The sequence below is a fragment of the Etheostoma spectabile genome, chromosome 13, assembly GCF_008692095.1.
Source record: "Etheostoma spectabile isolate EspeVRDwgs_2016 chromosome 13, UIUC_Espe_1.0, whole genome shotgun sequence".
NCBI classification, from domain to species: Eukaryota; Metazoa; Chordata; class Actinopteri; order Perciformes; family Percidae; genus Etheostoma; species Etheostoma spectabile.
In genome coordinates this window covers 29,623,009-29,644,961 of record NC_045745.1, presented here as the reverse complement: position 1 = coordinate 29,644,961, position 21,953 = coordinate 29,623,009, and the positions used below count along the sequence as shown (strand labels likewise).

General features: G+C 42.4%; 1 protein-coding gene and 1 long non-coding RNA gene across 2 annotated transcripts in view; one reads left to right on the top strand and one right to left on the bottom strand.

The window, feature by feature from the left end:
• Positions 1–1,932: 1,932 nt before the first annotated feature.
• The window catches only part of kdm6bb (lysine (K)-specific demethylase 6B, b), a 24,804-nt gene continuing 4,783 nt past the window's right edge, over positions 1,933–21,953 (bottom strand). The window contains exons 3-23 of the mRNA XM_032532740.1: positions 21,875–21,913; positions 21,065–21,188; positions 20,244–20,297; positions 19,841–20,057; positions 18,994–19,242; positions 16,760–16,891; positions 15,985–16,269; positions 13,154–15,172; positions 12,624–13,078; positions 11,692–11,818; positions 10,829–10,934; positions 9,663–9,868; positions 8,379–8,557; positions 8,219–8,287; positions 7,548–7,696; positions 7,322–7,436; positions 7,049–7,236; positions 6,738–6,879; positions 6,000–6,126; positions 5,227–5,397; positions 1,933–4,538 (exon numbers count right to left, since the gene is read on the bottom strand). Coding sequence (XP_032388631.1) covers positions 4,515–4,538; positions 5,227–5,397; positions 6,000–6,126; positions 6,738–6,879; positions 7,049–7,236; positions 7,322–7,436; positions 7,548–7,696; positions 8,219–8,287; positions 8,379–8,557; positions 9,663–9,868; positions 10,829–10,934; positions 11,692–11,818; positions 12,624–13,078; positions 13,154–15,172; positions 15,985–16,269; positions 16,760–16,891; positions 18,994–19,242; positions 19,841–20,057; positions 20,244–20,297; positions 21,065–21,183 — 5,133 coding nt within the window. The 5' untranslated portion in view covers positions 21,184–21,188; positions 21,875–21,913 and the 3' untranslated portion in view covers positions 1,933–4,514. The remainder of the gene's footprint in view (positions 4,539–5,226; positions 5,398–5,999; positions 6,127–6,737; positions 6,880–7,048; positions 7,237–7,321; positions 7,437–7,547; positions 7,697–8,218; positions 8,288–8,378; positions 8,558–9,662; positions 9,869–10,828; positions 10,935–11,691; positions 11,819–12,623; positions 13,079–13,153; positions 15,173–15,984; positions 16,270–16,759; positions 16,892–18,993; positions 19,243–19,840; positions 20,058–20,243; positions 20,298–21,064; positions 21,189–21,874; positions 21,914–21,953) is intronic.
• The window catches only part of LOC116699985 (uncharacterized), an 18,173-nt gene continuing 8,679 nt past the window's right edge, over positions 12,460–21,953 (top strand). Inside the window, exons 1-2 of the long non-coding RNA XR_004334547.1 lie at positions 12,460–12,565; positions 21,414–21,419. This is a non-coding gene — a long non-coding RNA (uncharacterized LOC116699985). The remainder of the gene's footprint in view (positions 12,566–21,413; positions 21,420–21,953) is intronic.

Below are 21,953 nucleotides of genomic sequence, written 5' to 3'. Positions count from 1 at the left end.
CACCGCCCTATTACCTCCTCAGTTGAAGTCAACAACATCCCATCCTTACTGTACACAGCTTGGATGGTGCCCGCTTCCCCCTCCTGAGGTGGCGATCGTTTTCCAGAAGCACCTTGTTGCCGACCGAAAATCCTTCTCCAGTCTCTTCTCTGAACTTCTCCCACACAAGCTGCTTTGCCTCTTTCACGGCAGAGGCTGAAGCCCTTTGGGTCCTTTGGTACCTTGCAACTGCCTCTGGATCCCTCCGGGATAGCATATCCCGGAAAGACTCCTTTTTTTTTTTTTTTTAAGATTATTTTTTGGGCATTTTTAGGCCTTTAATGGACAGGACAGCTGAAGTTGAGAAAGGGGAGAGAGAGGGGGAGTGACATGCAGCAAAGGGCCGCAGGCCGGATTCGAACCCAGGCCGGCTGCGTCGAGGAGCAAGCCTCTGGACATGGGCATCCGCACAGACCGCTGCGCTATCTGGATGCCCGGAAAGACTCCTTTTTTAGTCGGACGGCTTCCCTAACCACCGGTGTCCACCAGGGTGTTTGTGGGTTACCGTCCCTTGAGGCACCTAGGGGGCATAGCACAGACTGCAGGTCCTTAAAGCAGTAAATACTAAGTAACTTTTTCCTTTGTGGTCCTCTGTGGAAAAAAGACTAAGATGAGAGATCTCAGATCGGTCAGTGTTGGCTGAAGCGCACGTTACAACACACACTGCTGGCAAAAACACAAAACAAGAGTCTAGAGCCATGCTAGCTGCTCTGTGAGGACGTTTAATGCACAGTAGTGCTTTATGCTAAATGCTAACATGCTCACAATGACAATGCTGACCATTTTAGTTTAGCTTGTTCGCGTGCAACATTAGCTAATTAGCACTAAACCCAAAGTACAGCTGAGGCTGATGTAAATGTCATTCTCATTAGTTATTGCAGGTAGACAAATTATAAATTTGACCAGATAATGCCCCCAAATGAATTCTACTTGAGGAGGGCATGAGTATGTGTACCAACCGGTCTGTCCATAGTTTTATAACGTTACAATCTATACCAACCATCATGGTAATCCATCTAACAGTTGTTGACATTCTGACTGCTGCTAGTGCTAGAGGAAATAGCAACCAAAGTCAACAGGATTCCCCCCCAGGGCACCATGGGTATCTGTGATAAAGTGCAGGGCAATTCCTTCTATGGTTGATATGTCAGTCTGAACCAAAATGGTGGACCGCCATTCCTAAGGCCATGCTGCTAGCATGGCTAAAAAGGGCCAGACAACAAACCCAGAAGTCAGCATATGTCGGCCTCTCTGCAAGATAGTAATAAGGATTCAGTATCTACATGTTTACATTAAGTTCATAACAATATTAAAGCTAATTTCACATGGAAGTTTCATGCCTATTAAGTACTTAAAGGGGACATATCAAGCACATTTCCAGGTCCATATTTGTATTTTGGGTTTCTGCTTGAACATGTTTACATGCTAAATGTTAAAAAAAATTGTTTTGCCTTATACTGTTACTCTAAACATACCTTGGGGAATAGCTGTAATGGCACTGTAGCTGCATGTTCTACCTCTTTAGAGTTTAGTTGTTACATCACAACTGTACAGAAGTTCTAACGACTTGTTTAAAGGCACAGTTTCTAAAAACAAATTAGCTGTGTGCATTTCTCTGTTGATTTAAAATGTTGATACTTTCACAGTAGGCCATAGCACCTCGACGTGCTCTAAATTAAACAAAGACATTGGAATTTTACTACAATGTGGTACCTTTAATAAGTTGGGCCTGAATATGGCTTTCGAGAACCCATGCAAATTGTATTGAACTGTTTTATACAGTTTATGGTATTCAATTATGCCGTAAACGTTTTTCAATGAAACCCATTCCATGTTGGCATTCCCTCTACTTTAAGAGCTGATACCAGATAAAGGCAAAGACTCATTGTTGAATAATTTATCAAAAACATTTTATTTTCTTGAACAACAATACAATATGTCACAGAAAAATCACAGAGGGATTTAAGACAGGTCTGGCTCAGGTTTTCTTCTATGTGAGTTTTTTTTTTTTTTAAACAATAAGTGCAGCATAAATCAAACAAGTCAAGAGGAAAAAGAGCATTATCACATCCTTCAAATAATTCCAATAATGAGGACAAGACAAATAAACAAAACCTCAACGTCATTAAAAGTCACATCCCTAAAAGACTCTGAAAAAGTGTCAAGAATTACAACTACTGCTAATGCTCATCATAAAACCACTAATGCCTCACAAGATTATGAATTTCATACAATGAAAAAGCGTTTTTAAAGATCTTTTATTCATCTGTTAGATACAGTACAAAGACATCATTCCATTTCTGTTACCATCAAAATGTTGTGTTGAAATGGATCTAAGCACCAACCGCTTGGTTTGAGTTGACTTATGTCCAAATATGATTATATGCTGTTTAATGAGGGGCATTGAGGCAAGGAGGGGTCTAGCACCATGAAAATCAAACCACCTCCCTGATTGCACCTCCCCTATCCACACATTATTTTTTTTAAATACCTTGTAGCCCCTTATCAAGTGAAGTACCATTTGATATGCAATAAATATGTAAGAAAACAACCATGTACAGTATAAATGTCACAATTTACAATTTTTCATTTTCTCTGTAATCCCATAAAACAGAACCCGACAACAAAAAGAGGTATAAAAGTGGGAAGAAATTCCCATTGCAGTAATTGAAACCAAATATTTTTTAAGGTGTATTATATTATAGCAACAACAAAACAAAAGACTGAGGTGGACAAGTTTGACCACATAAAAATTAGATTTTTGATTGAGAACAGAACTACATAAATCTTCTAGTAAACCTGGGAACATATTCATTAAGTACAGTAAATTGTGTGCACAGACTAATGAGGGCAGGGCTGAACTCTGAAGGTTGTCATCTGTGGGGATTTCAGTATAATGACTTTACAGCTGTAATGCTGCTGAACCTCTATTTAAATGATAGAAAATAAACCTAACTCGCCACCAAATCATAACATGTGAACACAGTCCCAGTGGAATAAGTGACAATCCCATTTTAAGTAGGAAGCAAGGCTTTTGGTTGTACCTCCCCCTTGCATTATGACATTTTAAACCAAAGGTTAGACTTTGTAGCCTTATTAAAATAAGACATCAAACAAACAATGAATGGGCCTTTCTAATCATGTGTTAATTCATGTGCTCTTCAACAAACTGGAAATACAGTTCATGAACCCCCCTGGCAGTGCATGGAGCCTCATCAGGACGGATGTTTGGGGCAAAATGAAAACAATGAGGTGCCATTCAGTCTGCTCATCTATTTGGCCTCAATGGCGTTTGCATGATAAGATTATGATTGTGTGTCTCTTTGGACATATTACTTTTTTTCAGACTGTAACGGGCACTTCATTGACACCAACATTAATGTTGACTCCCCCCTGTACACCATCTATGCACACCACTGTGTATCCCATAAATGCATTCACAATTTACAATTATTTATTTTCTCTGTCATCTAGAAACAAAAACATAGAAACAAAAGGAGGTATAAAAGGGGGATTGTTTTCCCATTCAAAAAATAAAAAAGACCCTATGTCTATTTTACGGGCGTATCATAGAAACCTGACCAACGACTATTTAGCTGGACTTGTGAAAAATAATAATCAAATTTTTCATCTACATACTTGATTTCCAACTGACAATGAAACCATATTAGTTCTCTAGTAAACCCGTATTTTAGAGAAACTGGTACAACTTTTTAATTAGTTTTTTCTTTTTTAAATACGTACATAAATCCTTATTTGTGTGTTTAATCCTCTAATTACCTCTCATCTAAATACAGTTTGCAAGGCCAATGTGGTATACTTCTAGGCTGGTAAAACTTTTCTATAGTATCTAACAAGAATAAATTAGATTGGAATAGCACCTCAAAAAGTATGCAGACAGGAATTACAAATGTCAGAGTTTACCTGAATACCAAAAAACAACAAAAACAGGAACCAATACAATGCCAAATGTGACAATCAGCTACTTCTCCTGTGAAGCGATTCCCCTGCTGGTACAACAGAATCACAGCAAATTCATGGACATGTAGAATAACTAGATTGGTGTAAAAAAGTTATACTGAATTTGCATAAAAGTACCTGGATTTATACACAGAACCGGCTACTTGATGCTTTTGAATCACAGCAGTTTCCGTTGAACATATAACCTGATTTTCAGTGCTAGCAGTGCTCACATTTTTTTTATTTTTTTTTGTACATATCTGAAATGCTTGTCATGAGAAGTACCAGTCTAGTCATTCTATTACAAAACACACGTCCAATCAGCAGCTGGCATGGGGAAGACAGTGAGCTATAGTTGGATTGGCTGAGTGTCCATATCTTATTGATGTAAACAATACTGAGTAAACGTGATTGGCTGATTCAGTGAGTGTCTGCAGCAATAGACTGCCTTGAAGACAACATTTGTGCTGCCATTAGAGTTTTGGTTATGACTGAAAGACACCAGGGACGGGTCCTCACTTTGAAGAGGGCGTTGGAGCCTGAAAAGAGGAAAAAAAAAAGAGGAAGTGACAGAGCTCAGCTGGCCACTTAAAAAAAGCTGTGTGTGTGTGTGTGTGTGTGTTTGTTTGTGTGTGTGTTTGCTGGCCACTGTGGGGTTTGTACCCCATCACTTCCATTAGAACTGCTTTAGTAGGGAAGGATTTCTTTTTGACCAGTATGGACAGGTGGAATGATTACACCAACCAAAAACTGTCCCCGGATACAGAATAAATTATGTGAACTGGGACAACAAATACACATGTTAAGTATTATAAGTATATACAGTAAGTATAAGTATTCACAGTAATGGCTCACCCTTTGCAAGCAAGCTTCAAGACTCCTAAATCTGATTTTCATGTTGTATTGGGATGACCTGAACCAATGGGCGACTCAAAGAAAATAAATAATCTAAAAATATTTACTTTGGAAAATGGAAAATGGAAAATATTGTACTAAATCATGCAACATCACTGTTTTTAGAGTTATCTAATCTTCCCCCCCCCCCCCCCCCCGCTATTTGATATGTGATACATTTTTTCTTTTGCTTGCAGCCCTGCCACTTCACACTGTAGAAGAAGACCATATGATACGGGAAGCAATATGAGTCCATGTTTGTACCTGGTCTAGTCTTAGAACCTTTCTTAAAACTACTTTGGTTAGTGTACAAGACTTGAAAGTGAGACTGACCAGCGTGAAGGTGTCGTAGGTTCTCATCAGCTCCTCTATCCGATACTGTTCCAGCACCACGACCCCCGCCAGCGATCGGTTCTTAGCTCGTGCACAGTCCTCGCAGTGCACCATGTAGCTCTTCTTACTGCTGTTCTCGCTGGTCACAAACATCAGGTTAAACACCTCCACCTGCACAGACACAGTTTGGGTACTGCAGTTCATATGTTTGTTATGAGATAGATAGATAGGAGATAGATAGATAGATAGATAGAGAGAGATAGATATAGAGAGATGAGAGAGAGAGAGAGAGAGAGATTGGGGCGGCTGTGGAGTGGTAGGGGTTGTTGCCTGCCAATCGGAAGGTTGGTGGTTCGATCCCGCCCTGCAGTCATTGTCGAAGTGTCCTTGGGCAAGACACTGAACCCGAGTTGCCCCCTGGCATCGGAGTGTGATGTGTGTGAATGTTTATCGAGAGCAGGGTGGCACCTTGTACGGCAGCCCCGGCCACAGTGTATGAATGTGTGTGAATGGTGACTGTATCCTGTAGATGTAAAAGCGCTTTGAGCAGTTGTTAAGACTGGGAAAAGCGCTAGCGTTGGCATTTACATTTACATAGATAGTAAGGTAAGGTGCTCTGTGTGTCATGGTGGTAGTGCAAATAAGTCCAATAGTTCAGGGATAAAGTCTAGAGACCAGAATTAAATATGGACAGTATAAGAAGCACATGCATCACAACATACGCAAATGTGCCTGTATGGGCAGACAGTGAGGCCAGGGGAAGAGGGACTCACATCACACTCATTGCAGTAGTAGGCTGGCTCGTCCTTCACGCGGCTCTGGTAACAGATCTTCTTCCCTGCAGCCACCAGCTGGTCTCTCAGAATCTGGATGTGCTTGATGGACTGCATCAGGCAGTGTCTGAGCGAGACAGAGCAGCGGGTAGTGAAAGATGTAAACAAACACACACTCAAAACACACACACACACACAAACGCTTTGACAAACACACTCTGAGCTAGCAAGCTACGTACTAAAAATGGGAAGTTTTGAAGGAAATTTGGATTGTGCAACAAGGCAGGCCTGCTTGGTTCTTTCAGGGAATATGATCTGTTTACGGCATTTACTATCTAAATGGGACGTTGTGGGAGTGATTGGCAGGATTGCTATGGAGAAAATGCACACGGCGGCAACACACTGATAAGAGCAAATTACATTTAACCATGTATCCAGCTAATTCAAATGGCTCAAGTTACTGTATTGTGTGAACTTTATTTATGATGGTGTGTGTCGTTTTCTTTTGCAGGGTGAAAATGCTCCACTAAAACATCTTCCTTCCAGAGACTATTTTGCAGAGCCACCATCTCTGCGTCTGGAGCTCAGAGCCACCCAAGACGATTGTGTTTAGTTTACAGACATGGAAAAAAACCAGAGCATTTTTCTTTTCCAATCTTAGAATGCACTATATGTGTAGTGCGGCCAGACCTTACTCCACAGCGCTGTGGAGATGGGTCTGGCAATGCGAGATCTTACTTGATCAACTTGAAGGTATCCTGGTCGGTGATCTTGATGGTGCGAGCCACATTCCATGAAACGTGGATCATGGGAACAATTGACTTGACCTTCTTTAGCGCGTTCCACTCATAGCGCTCCAGGGTGAGCTGATACTGGTACGCTGGGAGAGCAAAAATACACAAAACAGCGGTGAGACTGAAAGTAGGCAGCAAATATTTAACAGGTATTTAACTTGTAATTTGACACAAAGACCATCACATGAATATCAAGCTTTTAGCTGCTGTCTTTCCATTTTCCATCCATTTTTTTTTTTGGTCCTTGAAACTTACAGTTGAGTGGTCCCACATTCCAGGCGATGTTGTTGCACCAGCCCACCGCCTGGACCCAGTGCACAGTCCCCGCATTAATCCACACCAGGTCACCCGGCCTCTGAATGAAGCGGTACACAGGGATGTTGGAGCTGTAGAGGTCTTCCAGGACTGGCCACCACGACCCCGTCAGGTAGTCTACTCCATGCCTGGGGATGACAACAATGCAATTTCCGCATGCACAGAAACTGTAGCTTATCGCTACGTGCGTTGCTAAAAAGCCTCTTCACTCACTTCTCACAAAAGTCGTTGATAGCCTCCCAGTAGTGCTCGTGAACAGCGAACCACTCACAGTCACCAGGCCCGATATTGATGTTTACTGAGCAGAAATTGTTGTTCTCTTGATGACCTGATGAGATGCGCAAACAGTCAGTTTCTTCATTCAGAAAACGTCCTTCCTCTGAAACCCCTGTCAGAGGTTCACTAGTGCCTAACTGGGCTGTCAGACACAGACACTGACCTGGCGTGCGGCTGCCTGGCACCTTCATGTACAGCTGGACGGTGTTCATGCCCAGGATGGTGTGACCGACGTGACTGAGCATGTTGTTGCTGGATTCAACACGCATGAAAGCAGGCAGCTTCAGAAGCTCCTGCAGCTGGGGCTTCCACCTAATAACAACATATGCCGCGTAATGTAAAAGTACAAATACTCTCAGTGAGTTCAGCAGTGGTGGAAGAAGTATTGCGATCCTTTACTTAAGTAAAAGTACTAATACCATGCTGTAAAGTAAAGTAAAGGTCCTACATTGAAAATGTTACTTAGGTTAAAGTATGTAAGTATCATCAGGAAAATGTACTTAAAAGTATTAAAAGTAAAAGTACTCAATGCAGAAAAATCGTCCCATTTTAGAAACTGGAAACAAAGTGTTTAATGGGCTGATTATTTCAGCTGGACTTGTAGGTCGTTATAGTGGTTGATAGTTTAATTTATAATAAAACATTGTATTTAATAAACTATATGTGTTTTGTGTTGTAAAGTTATTAAAGCTGTCAGATTGATGTAGAGTAATATTTCTCTCTGAAATGTAGTGGAGTAGAAGTAGAAAGTGGCACGACAAGTAAAGTACAAGTACCTCAAATTTACCACTGGAGCTCAGTTTGACTGGGCAGAATTTAATAACATAATCTCACCTTTTAGGGTCAGAAAGGTCAATATTGGTCCCAAATTTAATGATTTTTCCAGATGCTTTCTGCTCTGAGCTGGGGGGAAGAGACCACATACCGAGTTGAGTATTGTTACCGCCGTCAAGAGTTAATTCTTTGTACAGAGAGATCACAGTTTTGAGCTAACCTGGGTGTGCCGTTGCCATGAACAGGTTGGGCTTTGCTTAGGAAGGTGGCAGAACTGGCTTTAGTCGTAGCAGGGCTGCCTTTACGGTTGGCTGATGTCAGGGCGGCTTTAGTGGCAGCTGATGTGTCTGAAGACTTGGCCTGCTCTCCTTCATCTTCATTCTCGCTCTCCTTCTCCTCCTATAACACATCTACATGAGCTTAGCTGACAGGTTGGCCAACAGCTAATCATGCATAACAAAACAAAACATACCAGAATAAAATCCCCCTTGCAATACCATAAATGTAGTGCCACTCGGCCAGGCATGCCAAATCCTTAAATACTGTGTGCACTTCAATATTCAATGGAAAATACAGAGCTTTCAAGCCCGAGAGCAGAGTTCACTTTGCAAAGAAAACACAATATTTTCACCTAGGAAACGCTTTTTTGTTCCTCGGGAATGTCTTAATCCAGCCTACCATACTGCTGCTGATAGCCAGCGACCTGGAGCTCTGTAGCGGCTAAATACAACCAGCCACCGCTGCTCGGATTTTGTCTCACACTCTAGAGTGTTCACGCTACAGAGCTTTACTTAGTTCAAAACACTTCTATTTTAGGTATATAATAGTCTATTGGTGAAGTAGCATTGGTCACTCTGGGGGGGGCAGGGATATGTAGACCAGAAAGGGGGAAATCCCACGCATCCCATCCTGGCAAATCGCACCCTGACTATATAATTCCCTTTCAAGCTTAGTCCTGGTCAAAGATTATGTGACAATGGGGGCACCTGGGAAGCTCCCCTGGTAGAGCACCCGCCCTATGTACAGAGGCTAAGTCCTCGCGGTGGCCTAAAATGCCATGAAAATAATCTTCACAAAAAAAGAATATTATGCAAAATACATCATTATTTACCCACAATATGTGTGGATATAAAAAATACACCAGAGATGAAACAAAGACAGGCTCAACTTTCAGCACATTTGTTGTTAAACCAACACTTCTCTTCTCTGGTGTTATCCTTATTTCTTTTTGTGATGTTTAGAGAGTTCCAAATTGAATTCACCTAACTCTCTGATCTGGACAGAAAAAAACTTTGCAACTCTGCATTTGTTTCAGTAATTCAGATGACTGTCACCTGATCACAGGGGGATGCGTGTTCGCCATCGTCAAAATAGTCATATATGGGAATACTGGGAGTTTTCGTTCATCCCTGTGTGGAAAGGCAGAGTATCTGTACATGAATCCTACAACCGTCCTGAACTGAATTCTAAGTACAAGTAAATTGATGATCGGTGAAATGTTTACCTGTAGGCTCTCCTGGAAGCTGGAGGCTTGGTACAGAGCGTATTTGGCGATGGTGGTGTGTGAGCGGCTGCTTTCGCAGGGCCAGGTCTGCGTGGAACCACAGGGATCCCAGTTCTCATCAGCGGGCTGCTGAACCTGAGTCCTCACTTCCACTGCATGCTCCGCATTGGCCTCCACCAGAGATTTGGTGGAGAACAGACCGAGGTCTCACATAGGGAGAGGAAAGCAGAGAACATACAGTTACAAGGATAATTATCAGATAAATACCAATTTCCAAACTTTGTATTTTATTATATTCATTCTTTGAATACAGAAAATGACACAGAGAAAAGGGTGTAGGAAGAGAAATAAGATTTTTTTTATCTACACTGGATGATTGTAAAACACACACACTAAAATATGTAAATACATCCAAAGTAGCATTCCTGGACCATAGCCTACCAGTGGCCATGCCATCACGTCATTGTTGAGCATACATGTTCTGCAGTCAAATATGATATATCATAAAGACACAATTGTGGCTGTGAGGATGTGGTGCTGTATTTTGCAGATTGTAATGTAATGTGAAAGATACAGCATGGAGAAGAGGCCAGTTGAGACCAAGTATGGCCGTCACATATTCTTGTACTGTATAATTTACTCAGAATATTAAATGTCTAAAATGTCATGTGTAAAACATTCTCCTACATACAAGATAATCCCATCCCACCTTTGTTGTGTAAACTGGAAAAAAATCATTGAGAAGCAGCCCTCATTGTGTTCTTTTTGCGAATTGTATGTTGTTAAAGGTCCCATGACATTTTATATAGGGGGTGGCTGGGGGTGAGGCCTTTTGTTTTCCATGCTCCGACCGAGGTTTTTGGAACATGAAGCGAAAGACAGTCAGCAGAGCGAGTCTGACAAGGTCCCTCTGAGTAACAGAGCCCTTCTGTAAGGTAGTGGGGCAGTTTATCAATAAGAGCCTTTCCTTTCTCCTGCCCTGCCCCTTGCATGACAGGTTTCAGAAAACAATGAATAAAAGGCTCTAAATAATGTCAATGTATTAATAAAAACCCAAAGCTACAAAACCCATTAAGGTTAAATGGAATTTGATAAATGTTGCAGGGCTTAATAGAGTAATTTGATGGGGTTAAATGAAACGAGAGCAGTGTGGTGTATAGACTCACTAAGGCGGAGGGAGCCGGCGAGGCCTCTGATGACAGTGACTGCATTTTTGGGATCAGTGCAGAACTGCAGCAGAACTGGAGAGAATGCGTCCCTCTTGCTCTCCAACTGCAAAAGAAACGCAGAATGATTATGAACATTTGAACGCAGCGGAGGAATGAATTTTTGTCTTGAAAACAAATGAAAAATACTGACAGTAGGTTGGTAACGTGTAGATGTCTAAGGCAGTCTCTCTGCTGCTATCGAGAAAACAATCCAAGACATAATTCAAGATGTATGGTGGTATTTTGCAGGTATGATTTTTTTATTTATATGAAAACCAGACTAAGAGTCTACAGCCATGCTAGGGGCTCTCTGAGGCTGTACTTAGGCACAGCGGTGCTTTGAGGTAAATGCTAACGTCAGCATGCTAACATGCTCACAATTACAATGCTAGAATGCTGATGTCATGTGTTGGATCCACCTTAGTTTAACACGTCAGCATGCTAACATTTGCTAATTAGCACTAAACACAAAGTACGGCTGAGGCTGATGGGAATGCCAGAAGTTATGCGAGTATGTAGTCATAAAGGATTAGACTAATTAAAATTTTGCCGGTAGATGAAATATGAAGGGCTCACCGAGGGCGTTACGGTTCATCATGAGGGGAATGTGAATGTTTGTACAAAATCGTATGCCAATACATTCGATACTCATCGAGATATTTCAGTTTAAAGCAAAGTTTTGGACGGACCTAAAGGCCGACACTGCCATCCCTAGAACCATGCCTCTAGCATGGCTAAAAACACATTGCTCGGAGTTAATACCGGATGATATAACTTGTTGGGCTGTACCATGTTGACGACGCTTATCTGAGTGGACTCACATAGATGCTTGGTGTCGGAGGGTTAAGCTTTTCACGAGGAATCGGGGTCTCGGAGGCAATTTTAGGTTTAACAGAGAAGGCGGGAAGCAGGAAGGACTCCTTGAATTTGCCCTTCACCCATGTCCCCCTGGAAAAAGATAACAGAGCAGAAAAATGACAAAATACATTAAAAGGAACAACTAATGCCTACCATACACTAGAAAACTCTAAAAACACTAAAAAAATACAAAAGTGTGACACTATCTCACACATAAAGACGATCTGTCATAATGGCACTGAGTTTTTTAGTCACAGACTAGAAGATTTTTACTACCAGAGTACAAAGTCCCATGATCCTACGGGGCCCGTGGTGGATGAGATGGTAGAGACATATGGTTCTGCCTGTGTAGAGTGCCTATCTTATTGGTCAACAAAGTTTGGCTCCGATAACGTGTGTGGGGCAGCGGCTAACACACTGTCCCATACTAGCAGCCTGAAATCAGCTTTGTTTATCTGCTTTTATATGTTTAACTGTTTTTAACTACTCTTTAATGTTTCATTTATTTTACTGCAATGTAACTTTTACTATTTTAATCTAATCTCTTTATGTAAAGCACTTTGAATTGCCCTGTTGCTGAAATGTGCTATACAAATAAAGCTGCCTTGCCTCGCCTTACCAAACGTAAGATAACAACAAAACACGTTTGATTTTGTCGTAACATTTAGACGAGAAAAAAACTGCATTAAGAAAGCTCGGCTTGAGTTTTTTGACCAGCTAACACCAAAGGATTGAGACGACGGGAGCGCCGCCCCAGCTCTATCAAGACGCTCCTGATTTCATTCCGATATTGGAAACATGTCTGTGACAGTGGAATCGCTTGAAAAGTCGTTTGGTGTAAAAGGTCTGCATAGGATGGGAAAGAGTGAATGTGTGAGATGTCCAGACTACTCACTTGCAAGCTCTGACCACCTCAGCGCCCGTGTTTTTAATGCTGATCTTGGAAAGTGGGAGTCTTTGCTCTTTTATCTCTGATATGTTGAATGTTTGTCTTCCGACACTCTCCACTTTGAACAAGAGGATCTTTAGCTCTTTAACCAAGCCCATGGACAATGCCTTCAGTTTGAGCGGGTCAACCGGAGCCAATGAGCAGGGAGGCTTACTCACTGGGTTGGAAACACATATTTTGGATGTACTGATTGTTGCACTTGACACAGTTGATGCTGATTTTGAGGTCTGGGTGTTCGGGTTTCCAGCTGCTGAGTTATTTTCTAACTCACTGGCATCTTCCTTCTTCTTCTCCGTTCTCGTCTTCACCTCAGCGTTCCCCGTGTTCACTTTTTCTTTTTGGATGTGTATGCCATGTGGGGTTAGATTTTCCTGAGGAATCTGGCCCTTCGTGCTATCTTTGAGAGGTGTGGATGACTTTCTGGAGATGATGAGCACTGAGGAGGAAACATCCCTTTCTTCCAAATCCCTTATTTTCTTTGCCTTGTTTTTAGGACAGACGGTGCTGCTTTCTTCTGTCTTTATCTTAATCTTGATCTCTCCCTCCTTAGCCTTTCGTTTTCTCTTTCTGTTTGTACCTATGCATTCTGTCTCTTTGCTTGGTACTCTCTCTTCCGTGGTAGAGACCGTGATGAGGCTGGTGAAAGAGGCTGCATGTGTTGTGGTCAGTCTCAGCTTTGCACTCAGCGAGCCGTCCAAAAGAGACGACTCTGTACTCTCAGTGTGGATCTCCACATCCACGCCCTCTTGTTCTACTTTTATGTCATTCTCAATATCTTCCTGCTTCTCCTGCACGGGGGTGTCCGCGACAGGCTCCCCCAGATGTGTCGGACTGTAGGATTCCAAAAGCGTGTCTGAGGTAGTGTGAGTTGGTGACTGATTACCCGGTGTGGACGATGCTGTAGCTTCTGATATGGGGGAGAAATCCTGATGCTCATGAATCTCCGGCCCCAGTTCAAAAGACGAGGAGTACTTCACTCCTCTGTTGGTGCCAGCTGGAAGCCCCCCAAACGGACCGCCACGACATGTGACCCTCTGGCCTCCGAGAAAGTTAGCCAGGCTCTGGAAGACATCATCTAAACCGGTTTTGTGGTGGCGAAGCTCACAGAGAAGAGAGCCGGATGTTTCCCTGCCGCTGTCCACCTCTTCTTCCTTTTCTTCCTCTGCCACTTGTTCCGTCGCATGAGGCAGATCGCGGACTTCGGACGCGCCATCGTGGGAATAATCAGCCGGTGTGCTTTCACAAGGCTCGTTATTGGTATCGTCGATGCCGTCGCTGTCGACAAGCGGAGGAGGCGGAGAGAAGCACTGGGTGGGGCTGGGCTGAAGAACGGGTCTACTTATCACTCCCTTTTCCAGCTCCTCTTCATCTTCTCCCAAAGTTGAAACTGGAGAGCCCTGCCAGCTGAGAACAGGAGGAGTATTCGCGAGGTTGTCGTCCATTTCCCTCAAATGTCCCACAGGCTGTAGGTCTGGAGCGTTGAGAACCCCTCCCTGCCCAGCGTCTTTGCCGTGGATGGGCTGCTCGCTGCTTACGTGACGTGCTGTACTGAGAGGCGCTAAGGCTTTAAATAAAAGGGAGGAGAGTGTGTCATCGGGCTTTGCCTGTGATCGGGGTGATACCATGGTGGGCAACCTGCTAGTCTGGATGGGGCTGGTGTTCCTGGGAAGAGACTGGATTAGTTGTTTCCTGACAGGAAGTTTTGGGGGACTGCCATTCTTCTTGGGCATTTTAGGATTTCTGGATTTTGAGGATGGTTGCGATGTGCAGCTGGGATGAGGAGTATTTGTGGACGGCCTGTGTGTCCTCTCTGCTCCCTCACTCCTCTCCCTGTGCTTGTGTTTGGCCGGTGACTGGCACTGACTCTCTGGGGACTCAGTTGCACTCTTCATTTTACTCATATTGGCCTCTCCTGAAGAGTTGACATTAGCTTTCAAGCCTAACTTTCTTTCCCTCCTTGCTGATTTGTCCCTCTTCTTTTGTTTCTCAGACAACCTTTTTTCCTCTTTTTTCTTCCGCCTCTTTCTCTCCTCACCCTTTCTCTCCTTTTTCACCAGCCTTTCGGGTTTTTTGTGTTCTTCCGACTCCTTCTCAGGCTTGGTCGCTCTTGACCTGCAGTGGGGGGACTGTCGCGAGCGGATGGGCTGCGAGGTCTTTCGATATTTGACGTCTGAAAACCTGGATTTCGCAGCGGCGTGGGATGTGAGAGACGTTGTGGATGTCAGGCCAGGTCTCGGGGTGTGACTGGGGCTTCCCTGGAGTTTCTTTTGTCCACTGAGGCCAGGACTACACTGACGAATCATTAGTGGATCTTTTCTGCCACTGGCCACTGTGTAGGAAGAGGGACTGGAAGGAGCACGTGGACTGCTGCTGGCAGTAGAATCTCCAGCTTTAGGGCTGCAGAGGAGGGACGAATAGGGAGGGGAGTCTGTAACAGCAGACTTGGAGAGGGCTGGGTCCCAGGAATTGCCCCTTTGATGAGTGCGCTGAGGTTCCTGCAGAGTTAGAATAACATCCGTTTAGACTTTTGTTCAGGGATAAGACCATCAATTACATAGAATCAAATACGTTTACTGTTCTACTTACATTCATGATGTCATCAATAACAACTAAGGCCTGGTGAAATGGCATTATTGTTTCTCTAGATCCTTATTAAATATGTGTGTCTGAAATGTTGTATAATTTAAAGCATGTTAGGCATTATATAGGACAGCTGAAGATGTAAAGGGGGGGGGCAGTTGAACCTGTGGCCGCTGGAACAAGGACTGAGCCTTTCTACATAGGACATACACTCTACCATGTGATCTATCCAGGCGCCCCTGAAATGTTGTGTATTTTAATGTTTCTTTTTAATAAAGTTGGGGGGGTAGAAAAGATATTGGGAGCTTAATGTCTAATGTACTTGATTAATCAACAGAATTGCTTTGGATACAGAATGTAACACGCTCTACTTTTTTGATTTAGAAATAACTGATGTGTGTTCATGCTGTTAAACCCTTAGATAACGGAGGTCCTGCAGAAAGCCACTAGAAACTATAAAAATGAAATCATGAATGAAAACGCCTTTCTGCACTGCTCATAAAATTGAGCATGACTCAAAAACATGGGAACGCGTTTAATTTATGACAAAACTTAAATACTTGTATTAATAGTTATGGTTTACTGACCTTTAGCTTAGGGTGTACTGATTTTAGGGACATGAAGCATTTGAAGATACTCCAAAAACTGACATCACAATGAGAAAACATACCAATGTAGGCACTTGCGGACCAATTCTTTTGCAAAGGGTTAAATGTGTCTTTCTCACTGTGCTTGGTTTGTGGTGATGGCTCCAGGAGTCCTTCTCCCCCAGAGGGTGTAGCGGCGGGTTGTGCTGTAGGGCTCTGGGGTGGCCTGTGTGCCGTTGATAGTGGTAATGGTGGTTTTGGTGGCTGTAAGGCACACGGGTGTGGTCTGCTGGTGAAGATGAGATTTTCCGGTCGACCTTCGCCCTGCTTCCATGATGTGGTGGTCTGCTGCCACAACTGTAATTTGGAGCCGCTAGGTGACTGTTACTGAAGCCGTGTCCTCCAGCTCGCAGTTTAGAGTTTTCCTGCACATTTAAAAAAAAAAAAAAACAGAAATCAACTAAACTGATGTTTGCCCCGTTTCATTTTGTAGTAAAAAAAAAAAGAAGAAAAAAAAAGAAAAAAGCGCATAACATACTAAAAGATCCGTCTCACCCTGGACACTCTCTGTTTGAACTGCTGCTCTCAGGCAGACGTTTCAGGACAATTACAAGAACAAAGAGCCTCAGAAACAGTTTTTATCCCGAAGCCATTACTGCATTCAACGCTTCTTGAGTCTAAAGGATAAATCATGCAGTGAATGTCCTCACTTTTGTATGATATGCCTGTGTTTTGTGTTTTTACTTTCTTTAAAAAAAAGCCTATTTATTTATTTTTAGAGACTTTTAGAGGCTCCTTTATAGTCATTTATTTATTAACCTGCTTTGCACTTTTTGCCGATGTTTTGCACTAAAAGTACTGCATTCGATTGCGTTGTACATGTACAATGACACTGATTACAGAAGCTCCCAGTACCTGTTGCTGTGTTGTTGAGGTCCTGTAGTCAGAGTGGTGGCTTTGACCCGATCTGTCACTAAGAGGCTTCCAGTCATCTTGGTTGCAGCGGGGGGCAAGTAAAGGTAAATGCCTTGATCCAGGATGAGATGACTAAACAGACAAGCATAAATATCCCGTCACACTAGATTAGGTTTTTACCAACGGGTGGTGCTATTGCACATGAATGAAAGGCTGTGTACAGATAAACAGGCTAGATTTAAAAAGGTCCCATGGCATGAAAATGTCCCTTTATGAGTTTTTTTAACATTAATATGGGTTCCTCCATTCTGCCTATGGCCCCCCAAGGCCACACCCCCAGCCTCTACCTTGCCCCCCCCCCCTCCTCCTCAAAACTACAGAATCAGAAATGGCACATACTACGAAAAGCTCATTGTGGGACTAGCTCTAGTGGCTGTAGTTCTGCACCACCAAATTTTGGGAAAGAGACTTCAGATACAGTATTAGGGACCACTAAGGTATAAAAGATTTTTAGACACAGTATTAGGGGACCACTAGGTCTATATAAGAGACTTTAGATACAGTATTAGGGAACCACTAAGGTCAATAATAAAAGACTTCAGATACAGTATTAGGGGACCACTAAGGTATAAAAGAGATTTTAGACACAGTATTAGGGACCACTAGTGTCTATATAAAAGATATAGAACAGTATTAGGGAACCACTAGGTCAATATAAAAAGACTTCAGATACAGTATTAGGGACCACTAAGGTCATATAAAAAGACTTCAGATACAGTATTAGGGACCATAAGGTCTATATAAAAGAGACTTCAGATTAGTAGTAGGGACCACTAGGTCTATATAAAAGACTTCAGATACAGTATATGGGACCACTAAGGTCTATATAAAGAACTTCAGATACATATAAGGGACCACTAAGTGTCATATAAAAGAGACTTCAGATACAGTATTAGGACCACTAAGGTCTATATAAAAGAGACTTCAGATACAGTATTAGGGGACCACTAGGTCTATATAAAAGAGACTTCAGATATGGTATTAGGGACCACTAAGGTTATAAAAGAGACTTCAGATACAGTATAGGGGACCACTAAGGCCTATTAAAAAGGACTTCAGATACATTATTAGGGACCACTAAGGTCTATATAAAAGAACTTCAATACAGTATGGGGACCACTAAGGTCTATATAAAAGAGACTTCAGATACAGTTATAGGGGACCACTAAGGTCTATATAAAGAAGACTTCAATACAGATTAGGGGACCACTAAGGTCTATATAAAAGAGACTTCAGATACAGTATTAGGGGACCACTAATGCCTATATAAAAGAGACTTCAGATACATTATTAGGGGACCACTAAGGTCTATATAAAAGGACTTCAGATACATATATAGGGGATCACTAAGGTCTATATAAAAGAGACTTCAGATATACAGTATTAGGGGACCACTAAGGTCTTATAAAAGAGACTTCAGATACAGTATTAGGGATCACTAAGGTCTATATAAAAGCTTCAGATACAGTATTAGGGGACCACTAAGTCTATATAAAGAGACTTCAGATACAGTATTAGGGGACCACTAAGGTCTATATAAAAGCATCCAAAGAGCACCATGTCATGGGACCTTTAACAATGGAGTCAAAGTTTGTTGCGCTAAGCCAATGTTTCTCGTAAGGGGGGGGGGGACTTTGGAATACTGCAGGGGTACGTAAGATTTTTTTAAACATTTGAATTAAAAAAAATTTCAGTCATCCATAATTCCTAAAATAAGTATACACTATAATATTTAACGGATTTAGTGATTCTAAATGTGGGAATGTAGCATTTAAATGTTTTTCAGTGACAATATTGTTAAGTAAATCAGACACTGCTGTGTTATGCCTCTTTCTGTCTTTCTTTATTTTTATTCCAAACAAAAATATCACTAAACACAATGCATAGCAGTGCACAGCAACACACCAAAAGGAAAAATATGACCTATCAAGTGTATGTTCATTCTGCCTGAAAAGGAGCGGGACAAAGCTGAAGCTTGTTATTTTTTCCCACCCTTCATTTAACTTCAAATAGTTCCTGTATTATATATAGTATATTTTGTATATGTATGTATTTTATATTATATATTCTTTATATAGCTAGGCTTTTTTCTACCCAAAAAATATTTGAAGGGGGGTACATTATTTAAAAAAAAAAAAAAAGGTTGAGAACTGTAATAAGTCACCAAACTCTACCTGATCCGGGCCAGAGTCCCTTTTCCTCTTGGCTGGACACTCTTCCCTTGGGGATAACGGGTGCTGTGGAGGGGGACTGTGCTGGTGCAGGGGGTCTCGCCGCTGGTGGAGGGCCGGCCGTTTCCAGGGTCCTGGTCTGTTGTTTACCATTCTGTCTGGAAAGCTCCTGCGGCAGTCGGAGGGGGCCCATCTCTCCGGCGGTGGGGACTGGAGTTCTCTGTTGTTGCGATGCAGGCGAGGACCGCCATGCTAAAAAAAAGACATCAAAGAGTAGAGCTGTACAATTAATTGTCTCCAAAACAATTGCAATTAACAATATAACTCTTTTAGTCAAATTTAAAATTCTTAATTTATTTGCTACTTTAACATTTAAAAGTTTTGAATGAATCCCAGGATACATCTTTTAGTTATCACTTTTATGTGACCCACATAATGTAATAACACAAGTACACAGCCTATGAAGTAAACATTGACTTTATTATTATAATATTTTTTTTTAACTGTACCCCCGTTTTTTGTTGCTACCAACATGTATAGGGCCAAGTGCCAACCACTAACAATTGAAATAATAACAAAAATATACAATCTGACCAATAATCACTTAATTAATTACAATTTGTCACATCTAAACAAAATCAACAATTGCCAATCATATGCATTAAGACCTTAGCTAATGTTAATAATTAATAATTGCGACTCAACAAAGAAACTGCGAATATGTAAACAAATTGACAATTAGATAATTCTGTAATAATTGTTCCAGGCCTCTCTACGAGTCAAAGAACTTCTAGTTCATGCAGTGTGAATTCTTTTGAAAGTAGTACTGTTCAGGGTCTGCAGGTCTCACCACCGAGCTGCTGACACTGCTGTCCCAGTTCGTGTAGCGCTCCTCTGGTCCTGTTAGGTAACCGCTGTTGGTGCCAGCTCTGTTGTGGAATGAGCGTGTGGAGTTGTGGTGCCAGTTCTGGGCCTCAAAGGCCTCTTTGCCATCCCAGAGACGTAGAGGCTGTCTGTGTCCCCTCGAGACACCCTTGTCCTGGACATGGTTGACTGTCCTCTCCCCCCTGGGCAAAAAAACAACTGAACTAAGCAACAACTCTGATGGTCAAGTGTTGGGCTGTTCTGCTGCTCAGGGGCCAAGAACAAGTGAAGCTGAGTTGTTTCAGTAACAAATGGACTGCAGTTCAGATCTTGTTTGAGAACGATTACCTGTGCCTTAAGACGCAAAACTGCAAAACTGTTTTACCCACCTATTATAAAGACGACTTGATGCTGGATATGATTGATTGCGCCCTCCTTGGCATCTGCGGTAGTGAAAAAACACACATAACATGTATAGTCCCGAGATAATAATGCAGCCGCGACTTGACACAACAGCCCATAAGCAAATATAACAAACCCTGTAGTTCTAAAACTTCTTGCTAGTCTTTTTTTTCCAAGTGCATGCTGCTGTGTATGTACGCTGTTTGGTTTTGAAATTTCTTAATCAAGTTTTTCCTTGCTGATTGCTGATTTTGTAACACTCAAAATGGGAAACAACGTCAGGAGCATTTCTTTTGGGTACTACTAGTTAATACACCCCCCCGTATCGTTTATGTCTCCTTAACAACACCACGGACAACGAGAGATTCATCTTGGAGGTGGAATAACATAATAGACATCACAGATCTTTTTCATGAAGACAACACCAGAAGAGGAGAAGACATGGAGTTAACTGTAGAAGTGCTTGGAGTAGAAGGTAGATACTAGCTTAATGAAAATGTGATTGTACAAAGTAGAGACAATATAATCTTTGACTCAGGGGCCCCCAGATAACTCAGTTGGTAGAGCGGGCGCCCATATAAAGAGGTCTACTCCCGGGTTTGACTCTGTCCTGCGGCCCTTTGCTGCATGTCATTCTCCCTCTCTCTACCCTTTCATGTCTTCAGCTGTCCTGTCAAATAAATGCCTAAAATGACCAAAATAATCCTACAAACTAATCTGCGAGTCGGGCAGGCAAGACGCTTGGTTTGGCACGAGGCAGCCAGTGAAATCGGGGTAAGTGTGTGAGTGTTGTGATGGTGCTGCAGACCTGTCTGTGTGGCTCCAGGGGCGACTGTTAACAGGGGCCCATTGCCCTCTGTTAGGTCCTCCCGCTTGATAGGAGACCCATGCGTTACGGCCAGAGTACAGCTCTGCTGGGTGATACATGCAGCCTAAAACACACATTGATGCGTACGCTGTTACAACTTTGAACATAAACAAATATGAAATCTCATTTAAAGAACGTCTGACAATGCAATATAGAAGTGCTGCAAATTTCAGATCTTAGATTATGCAATGACAATGCCCGCCACATTGCACTGAAGCTTTAGTTCCTCTATTCTGATTTAGAAGACTGCTCTACTCATTGATTCATTATTGTGGGGGGGGGTATCAAGGTAAGGGTAATCAAGTGAAGTAAAATCCAATTACAACAGCAGATGAACACGGACGCTACATGCAGCAACTCACACATGGATATATTCTGGGTTTGATGACGTTTTGGCAGGGCGAATGTAGATTTCTGCATCACTCTGCTATCAACTTCATCTGCAGAAAGCGCTAAGCTTTTTTCACACAAACAATGTGAAGCACTACTGTGATACTATAAAGTGCTACAGCAGTGCACGCAGGGGTGTCAGACTAGGGGTGAATAGGGGATTGAGTACCCTGGGCCATCATGTGAGGGGGGCCTAAAAAGATGCTAGAATGAATAGCTGTGGATGTAGGGAGGGGCCCTTAGAGAATCTAATCAGTCTTTCTACTGGGCCCAGAATTTTGAGCTATGCCCCTGGGTGCACATGGTAAATGTTTGCATGGAAATACACACACAAAGTACAGAGACATAAACAAATGTTACCAGTCTTGGTCTGTGTTTTGGAGGCCCTCCACTTCACACCTGAGAGGAAAGAGAGAGAGAGAGAGAGAGAGAGAGAGAG